Genomic DNA, 10,431 nt, shown 5'->3' on the forward strand with positions numbered 1-10,431 from the left:
AAGGAGTGTTCATCAATTTAAAGCATAAATTAAAAATAAGAACTTTTATTGCAATATACGTAGTTATTCATGTGTAAATTAGTACCTCAAAAATAAATAGGGAACCTTGACAGAAGCTTATTTTAATGGAAAAAATGCCAACATGTCAAAATCTGCATATTCTAGAAATATAAGTCCAAATAAGGCCAAATAATAAAAAATATATACAAAAATAAGATATCACAACTGTTACGAACATCACATCGAGAAGTAAAATCTTTTTCTCTGTTAAAATACACGAGTGGAAACAAAGCGCTAGTCAATTATAGAGATTTTTTATATCTCCTTATCTTACCAATAAAAATTGAAAAAATAAAACGTGAAAAAAGCTTACTACATACAATCTGGAATGAAAAAAAATACATATTATATTGTTAATTCACGAATACACCAAGAAGATGCCAAACTCGTAATGTAACATTATTTTTATGCTACGAGGTAGACGTGAGTTTGGTTTTAGCAAATTTTATGTAAATACTATATACTATAGATAGATAATATAAATAGTATATAATATATATCTTCATGTTATGCGTCGTAAAAATACTAAGGTAATAAGCACTAGATATTTCTGCGCTAACATGACAATGCCGACGATTATATTTGATCATTTACAGTGATCCATCAGACAGACGTAGATAATAAAAATAAATATTTTATAATGAATTAGTAAATCGCTAATGTTAAAAAACAAATACTATAAAAATAACTCTTCCGGCGTTAATTTATCTTCGCATAATATAATAATGGAAGTTAAATCATAGAACGAAAATGTTAAAAAGCGTAAATTTTTTAATGGTATTTAAAGAATTTTGTGCAATTTATTAAAAATTATACATATAATTTTTAAATGCAATACAAAGATTCTCATTACTTATTAGAATTTTGATACCTTTACTTTCTGATATAAAAATTAAAATAAATATTAACGTAGCTAATATCTGAAGAGCACTTTTATTGTAGTAATTGTAAAATTTTATAATTCACTAATTATAAAATTAACTAATTATCCATGGTAGCTGGTTATAAATCAGTGGTAATCGTATATAACAAATACCTTACATTCAAAAACACTTACATTTTTTATTAATGAAATTGTAATGTAAGGCATCGGATACAATATGCTCCTTTTCTCAACACAAATTGAAATTTGCGTCCCTCGTAAAGATCCTAATTTTATCAGTGCCGTCCATCTTAGCTTTGTGAGAATATTTTATATTTTCACATGAGGAAAGATAAGAAAAAAATAATAATCAAGATAATACGAAATTTAAATTTAAGATATTTTAAATGCAAGCTTATTAATGATATCAGTCTTTGACGATAATTTATTGTCTTATTGTGGGAAATAATAAAAAGTGAGTAACAAATAGTATATATAAATAAAACAAAAGATATGACGAAAAACAAATATAAATCATCTTATCGTATTTATTTTATTTTCAATACTAATAATAAATAATAAATTTCAAGTGTAATCAGATCTTTCATAGTTAAATAAATACATGTAAATTAGTCATTTTCAAAATGTTTACATTATGAAATTGTTTGATGTTTTATACATTTCAGTTTGTGTAGAATTTATCATAAATTACATTAAATTATTCTATTCAATTACTAGATATTATATTTAATTTAATATTTTTTCTTTGGTGATTTTATTTTGTAAATAAATGTAATTTTAATCGTAAAATAATATTCTTAAAAAAATTATGATTAAACAGATTTTATTAATAAATTAACAAAGTATTATACAAGTTTTATTACTTTTATTTATTAAAATAATTGTTATTTATCGGTATACAAACACTTTCTATGATTATAGTGTTTTCTAGAACTAATATTTGAAAAATAAAGATTGATTTTGCATTTGTTTACTTAATATAAAAAAAGAGAAATTACCTATACAGATTCGGTAACAATAAATGTGAAACACTAATAAAAATAACAATATTTATCAAATTTTAAAATAATATATATAATAATTTTGATAAATATAAATACGAAATCTATAATTTACCAGCGAAATATGGTAATTGTGATTGCAATACCATATAAAGCAGATTAACAAACAGATTGCAATAATATTATTTTATTCATTTGTAAACTGAGTAATATTACAAGCAACAAAATTTACAAACATATCTTTATAATGCATCTTTCTTAATGTGAAAAATTTGATTCCTTTACTTGGCAAATTTCTTCATGTAAATGTTAAAAAAAAATTATTCACACTATTTAATAATCTAATACTGCACCACTTTTATATGAGATGCAATAGTCTGTAATTCTCTCGATATAAGATATTATAAGTATATTGCAAGTAAAACTAAAAATAAGGTAGTATTCCAAAACTGTAAAGTGGAAGTGTATTACATTCATTCGCATTATGTGTATCTCATTATAATGTATACATTAACACATTAATTATATATGCACAGTGGCGATTTTTGCTTAATGAAAATATAAGTTATCGATTGATTTTGCATTTATTTATATATTTAAATAATACAAATTTTTTATTAAATACAATTGTTTATTAAAATGAATAAGATTAAAGGAGGAAGAAAAACAAATAATTATACAAAAACATTAAATTATGAAAAATTGAAAAGATATAATTACGTTCGACCCAATTTTTTTATATATATTTTTGGGTTTACTAATGGTTTCAATTTAAATGCTATAATTATTAAATTAATGAATTCAATTTAAATTAATCTTTATTTTAATGTCTGCAAAAAATATGTAATAAGATATAATTATTTATAAGTAGAAAAAATTATGAATAAGAAGGATAAAAAAATAAAAATTATCATAATATTGATTATTTCTTGATAAATAATTGAACTCTTAACTATTGTTAACAGTTACACCACACATATATAAATATTAGACAACTCTTGGACATAAAGCAACCATTTGTATAATTTTAGTGATTAAGCACATTTTTATGTTTACATGTAACTTAATTTTAGTTATTATTATTTGTTTTTACTTATTGAAAGCGTAATAGACAATTTGTATAAAGTTTGAACGAGTATGTTAAATATAATAAATTAAGATAATCCTGTAAATCCATGGGTAATCAAAAAGTTAACCAATAAAAAATCTTTAATGTTTTATAAGTGTGACTGTAACATTATAAAGACAAATTAACTAATTTCAAAATTTATATCAATTAATTCTGTGATGTTAAGTCAAACTAATTTTATCATAAATTAAATTGTGAAAAAAGGTAAAATTAGCTTTGAGAATCTTGAAATTTCAAATATCAAAAGATCACTTTTATATAAAATATATTAATGCAATATACATTATATTTATATTTATTATAATGATATTATTAAAACCAATATGCAATTGTTTAAAGCGTTACAAATTGAAAGGCCATTACATACTAAATGCTGTTATTTTATAATATAGCATAAATATATGTTGGTTTTTCTATCGTATTATTGTAAAAGAATATAAATAATCTTAAATTAAATTAAAAATCTAACTCCTACCAATTACGTTGAAGAAAAATGAAATTAAACAGACAGAGTAAACAGTTATTTCTGCCACTTTTACAGATTATCATTAATTAAGAAAACTATTTAAATCATTGTACATAATTAAACGCTATTGCTTATTTTATATTAAGAAATAGCATAAATTTATAATGAGCAAATAATATAATATAATGGAATAGATTCACAAACAAATATACAAACTCAAACTTTAATTCAGATTATAAGGTAGAATAATCTGTAAAAAGTAACTAATTGAATAAATCAAAAGTACATTTGATGTTGCAGCACAATATTGTGTTTCTTTTCTTTTTACCTTATTTTTATAAACAGATTAACATTTACGAATTTGTATAGTTGTTTTATTTCTTTAAAAATAAGGTAACTATTTAATAACACAAATAAAAAAGTTTTGAAGCAATTAAGTTAATTCTGATCAATGCTTTATTGGATAATAAAACTGAAAATGAAAACAAACAATATTTTTTATTAGCGCTTCAAACATAAATGTATAAACTATAAATATTAATAGAATTTTTTATAATGTCTATATATATTCTTGTGTGGGATAGGTATTCTTAAATTCTTTCCATCTCCAGTAAGTGTATCACCAGGAAAAACTTTTTGATAGCATAGCATACACAACAAAATATTGTTATCCTAGAAGAAGGAAAAAATAAATATACATAGAATTTGGTAAGTCTGGTGCACATCAAGGTGCTTTTGAAGTTCTTTTCATGACTGAAAAATAATTGTTTTTATTAATCCTCTTTTTACATTTCAAGTTACAAGGCCACAAGACAAATGTGTACATTCCTTATATACCTCATGTACATGAGTATGCTCATAAAAATTAAATTTTAAAAAGTTGTAAGAATTATAATAAAATATTGCAATTATAATTCTCTTACTTTTAGAATTTTTTAAATCAATGATCAATTTTTGTTTATCACATACATAACAAATATTTATTGTATTAGATATAAAATTCTATTTTTTCTAACCTTAATATTTAGTTTACTAGCAGATTATTATGATTCTTATAATGAATCTTTTTTTTTATTATTTATTTTATTATTTTTATATAAATACTATTAATTATTAATTAGATTCAAGGCTTTTTTTGTTCATTGAATTAAGTTTAAAATATGTTTCAATTAAAAAGTGTTTTTCCATAATTATGTAATTTATAAAAGTTTAAATTCAAATTAAGACATCAGAAGTGATTAAAAATGAATTTTCTTCTAATTCATTAATCAATATTACGTAGAAAATTAAAAAATTATTTTCATTAATTGAATGAAATGATATACATATTATCAGACGAAAATGCTCAGTTAGCGCTCTGAAAACAATTTTATAATATACTATTAATATCTTAAATAATTTTGACTATTTTCAAAGAATTTTGGCTGATGATTGAAAATTTCATATTAATGTACTTAAATACGACTGCAAATGACTAAAACATACAGTTTGACGTTTAAAAATGTTTCCATATTAGTTATGAGCATTTTAATAAAAATGTATTTCTAGTTTTACGAAAACAATGGAAAGTATAGCATAAATTATTTATTATTTCTGTTGCACCATTGGTCATTTCTATATATCCCATTTTCTTTGAATTATACAGCTTCATTTTTATTTACCAAAAATTTCATTCACATCATTAATGGTTATTAACCATCATGCATAATTAATACATCATTTATTTATAATGTTAAAAGATAATCAAATGAATTATAATAAGTCTAATAAGATACATTTCTTATTTGCATTTTATTAGAATCCGTTTTATTCTCATAATTTAAAATTTTATAATGCATTCAATACATTTCTTTTGTATCACAAATCATTTATCTACAAATCTTGTAGTAAAACGATAACAAAATCAAATACTATTATTTGTTGCTCTATATATATTAAGGCTAATTTTTTGTTTAACTTAAATTTGTTTTTTTCAATAGGATATTTCAGTTTGCTTATTTTATATGCATGTATACATATATATTTTAAGTTCAATTTTTATTTTATTATATACAATGTTTTAATATAAAGAATCATTGTATTTGTCAGAAGAAGAAAATAAATATTAAATACTCTTTTATTTAAGAAACATTGTTTAATCAGCAAACTAATCATAAAATTATAATTTATAATGCATTACAAATGGTTTTCAACCATTTTATATAGGTCTGATTATCTTTTGTAAACTATTAGTTTTATATTTATTTTATGAATTTTTTTTAATATTTCATATATTCAATATATATCATATATTTATTTCTGTCAATTCTTTAAAAATAATACCATCTAATTGTTAAATTGTATTAAAGTAAGCACGTAATGGTTGTATACTTTTCTTAACATTCTATATTCATATTTTCTTATACTTGTAAATTTTAAACTTCCATTACGCTTAATTTTCATACTATATTATTCTATAAAAAATTTATTTTCACAAATTTTAATAGAATTCTAACATTCTATAAATAATCTAAATACCTTTTTACTATTTTACTCATAATATTTTATTTTTAATCCAAATATTATTTTACATTATTATTTTATATTACATCATTAGTATTTATTTTATATAAAATTATTTTTTTATAAATAATATATTTTAAATAATATTTTGTATCATATTATCCCTTCTCCCCAGATTCTTCATTTAATTATTTAAATATTATTATAAGCTTGCTTTGAATTTCTATTTTTTTATCACAATTAATTTATTTTTATTGAATATTATCTAGAATTTTGATAATAATAAATTTAACGATCATAGAGAACATGATTTACTAATATATATGTATTTATTTTGTTTTTTTAGGATAGATTAAAATTAAATTCGTGAGATAAATTCAAATTATTACAATTAAGTGCTTGATCGTTGAATTAAATAAAATTCATATGTCAATTTATTAACTTTATATTTGGTTTTTCATGTTTTTTATATTTATTTTAAAATCAAAAAATTGTATATATAACACGTACGAAAATATTAACAAGAAAGAAAATTTTTAATAGTATTATTCGTAAGAAAAAAGTCACATGCAATAATGGCATTGGTAATTTAATAATTTTTTTAAAATTATTTTTCTTAATATTTAACATCACTTAATAAATATTTGTAGTTTATAGCATCATTAAAAGAGAACTTTTATAGGCAATAAATGAGAAATATTTTTAGGCTGCATTAATTGCGAAAATTCGTCTATCGTGTTTAACATGTTTAAGAATTTTAAGATTGTAAAATACTGAAATGATTTACTTTATTTAATATTGTGTTATCTAATATAAAAAGATTTAATCAAGGTACAATGAAATTACATTAAATCTTTTTACATCATTTACTCATATATTTTTTTAAGAATCTTTTCAGAATTATTATTTCAATTAATTTTTTGCAAGAGCTTAAATAGTCATCAATATTAAATTATGATAATAATAATTATTTTCTTTAAAGTTATATTTGTAAATCATTTTAATATCAGATATTTGTTTTGTTTAAAGATTTTAATTGATAGTTATCAATTTAGGTTTATTGTTGTATTTGTTAATTTGTTAGGTTAACAATAGATTTATATTCAAATTTATAAATCAGATATATGGTGAATTACAGAGAAGTAACTCCTCGAGGACTAATGTCATTACCTATTCTTATATCGTGGCTCTATGATACACTTTATATATCCGTTTTATTTTATTTCAATTTAATTTATTATAAATTAAATTATATTATAAATTATATATTATATATTATATATTATATATATATATATTATATTATTTTAAATTAAATATGATAAATTTATTACATTCTATCTTTGGATAGTAAATCCATCCGATCCGTACCTACCGATATCATAAAAAAAATTATGTTATGACAGAAGGTTCAGTAGAAATCATCTACAAATAGTACCCAAAATTGGTATAGTAGATATGTAACCTGACCTGTACATATATTATTTTACACGTTGTTTCAGCTTGAATTGTGTTCTAACTTGTAACAACGGCACATTACGATACGTTTGTATATTACATTTCACTACATATATCTATAACGATACGTTTGTATATTACATTTCACTACATATGTCTGTATTATGACATATGTAAGCCATATGTTAAAAAGATTATTTCATTAAAATGGTTCCAGCATTAATTAATAGCATTTATAATTCTAAAATTGTCAACTTAAGTAATTGAATGTGTTTGTCTAGTAAAAGATCGTATTGTGATGTCAATTTTAAATATACCAATGAAATATATTATTGTGCTAATCTCAGGTTAACACAGGAATATTCTTGCCTCCTTTTAATCGCTCACATCTTATTGAAAATGGTTTATATGATTATATAAAGATATTCATTTGAATATTAGAATACGATATAATTCGAAAAATTAAATAAGAAAAGCTGACTTTGATTTTATTTTTATATCTGATATTTTATTATAAATATTGTTATAATCTTAAATTAGTAATCAAATAAATTTTGGAATTAACGAATTTTAAATATTATGGATGTAATTTTATTAGCTTATCCATAAAATGAATAACAGGTTTTTTAATTAACAGATTATATAATATAAGCACAAAATCTATTAATTTTTAATAGATAAACTGAAGATAATTTACTAGTAGTACAATATGATAGAAATATATAAAGGTAGTTTATCATAAAATACTACATTAGTAAGTTTTATTACATATTTCATACTACATACTTAATGTATTTTCAATAAAATAAAGATAATAATTAACACTTATATGATAGTTTGCTTTATTTTCATTAAAACTACCATTTAAGCTTGGATAATTTCCCACATTAATACCTAAAATAATATTTCTATAAAAAAGCGGACCGCCACTATCACCCTGAAAAAAAAAGAATTTTTAAAACTTTATATTAGATATTTTTTTAATTTTTATTATAATCTTTTAAATTGATTGAAAATATCTTGACATTTCTTTTAGTGTATCTTCAGCAATTTTAATTTTTATTCAAAGATTTTATATTTCTGTGGATGCAAACACTAACAGATATGTAATGTCATTGTAGAGTGAATAAAGCCATGCATTCAATGTACAGGCAATCTATTAATCAAATAATTAAAAAATAAATAAATATATAATAATTTAAATTTCCTAATTATTTAGTAACTTATTTCAAATTTAACATCTACTATGCAGATATTTTAAGTGTTAAATAAAAATTTAATTAACAATAACAAACATTAGTGTTTTTTTATTAATTATTAATTATTTTATGGTTTTTTTAGGTAAGGTAACAAGACAATTATATTACAGAGAGTAATCAACTTAATAATGTTAATATTTGACAAGCTTGTAGACAATATTTTGAATGGAATAAATTAATGCTTTAAAATTTAAAAACTTCAGATACATACTTAACTTATACACTATCACTTTCTTAATAATTAATAATACCTAGTTATATTCGTAGTGTACATTCAGTACAATTCTAAAAAAAATTATCTGTTTATTTGAATCTAATTAGTATTAATGTGTGATAAGAAACAAAAAGTGGTAAATATAGTTTGAGTTGTATTTAAGAAAATTCTGAATTACTGTCACTTTATTTTCTTTTTATTTTTTAGATATTGACAAATCAATAAAGAGTTCAATTGATGAAATTAAAATTGCAATAAATTGAACAAAATCTTAATTTATATTGATTAAAAATAAATATAGAATAATTAATAAAAGAAAATTTTCAAAATTGACTTTTAATGGTTCATAATTAATAATAATTAATATATTTGTATTTTACTGTTTTTTTTATTGTATTTCAAAATAATTTATTCTAGAAAATAAAATATGTATAATATTATAACTTACACTACTTAAAAGTGTGTATGGATTTGCTATAGTACAGAGGTATCTTTCCTCAATAATCTCACGATGTCCTAAGAGTCTCATAGCTATTGCTTCACATTCTATTTTTTTTATGATTTTTAATTTAGCAGTTTGTATTATTTGCGGAGAAACATTATCATTAGATAAACCACAGCCTGCTACTTGAACTTTTAATCTATACATTCTAATATTTGGTGTGATTGAAAGAGTTGCCGGTATAATTTGATTACGTGTAGTTCGCAATAACTGAAAAATTTAGCTTTTTAGCTTTTTACATAAACTATAAAGTAAGACGCAGCCTTAACGAATATAAAAAATGTTTTTGTCTTATGTTACGGGTGCAAATAAATTACTTGACTTAGATATGAAAATAATTTTTAAAATAAAGTTTACTTTTGCTACTGCAATATCATTCGATGGAAATTCCATATGCAGTCTCATTTGCGTAGTCCATTGATTATATGTTATCCACCACATTATATAATATTTTGTTCCAGCTGATATAATAATAGATCCTAAAATTACATTAATACTCGATTGTTGAACATTATAAAAGCAATGGGCAGCTGTCAAAATGTGCTCGTTTGAAATGAGTGTTCCAGTACAAATAATATTTCTATCATCAAACAAAGTCTGATTACTTGTTATACAAGCGACGGATGAAAATTCTGGTTCTGTTGCATTTAGTATATTATGGCCGATTAATGCATTTAAGTTGACAAATTTATAGAAAATATCTAAATAATAAAATTTATTTTGCATATAATTAATATAATTAATATAAGTTTATAAGCTATTTTTAAAATTTACATAAAATAATACAACACATGTTGCCATTATTGATAATTTAACTTTATAATTACTTACAAAATATTATAACTTGAAAATTAGACAGTTTTACGTAACTGCGCATGTTAAAATGAAAAATAATATAAATTCTATCAGTTCATCGAACATACTAATTTTATTTTCTTTTTTGAAAATGTAAGGAAT

The 10,431-nt window shown here is 21.1% G+C and overlaps 1 protein-coding gene across 1 annotated transcript; it reads right to left on the reverse strand.

The window, feature by feature from the left end:
- Nucleotides 1-372: 372 nt before the first annotated feature.
- Nucleotides 373-10,184, reverse strand: LOC105363529 (uncharacterized). The gene is made up of 4 exons (XM_011501260.1): nt 9,832-10,184; nt 9,421-9,684; nt 8,361-8,436; nt 373-383 (listed from the first exon to the last, which is right to left on the reverse strand). Exons 1-4 carry the CDS (start codon nt 9,913-9,915, stop codon nt 373-375), a joined length of 435 nt encoding a protein of 144 aa, XP_011499562.1. The 5' UTR covers nt 9,916-10,184.
- Between the last annotated feature and the right edge of the window lie 247 nt (nt 10,185-10,431).

Source organism: Ceratosolen solmsi, unplaced genomic scaffold (assembly GCF_000503995.2).
Source record: "Ceratosolen solmsi marchali unplaced genomic scaffold, CerSol_1.0 scaffold57, whole genome shotgun sequence".
Taxonomy (NCBI): domain Eukaryota; kingdom Metazoa; phylum Arthropoda; class Insecta; order Hymenoptera; family Agaonidae; genus Ceratosolen; species Ceratosolen solmsi.

Excerpts from the sequence above, each read along its gene's own strand:
- LOC105363529 (XM_011501260.1), bottom strand. The coding sequence starts at position 9,915 with ATGTGGTGGATAACATATAATCAATGGACTACGCAAATGAGACTGCAT. Across the intron at positions 9,685-9,831 it reads ATGATATTGCAGTAGCAAAA|TTATTGCGAACTACACGTAA; the intron begins GTAAACTTTATT and ends TAAATTTTTCAG. Across the intron at positions 8,437-9,420 it reads CATACACACTTTTAAGTAGT|GGTGATAGTGGCGGTCCGCT; the intron begins GTAAGTTATAAT and ends TTTTTTTTTCAG.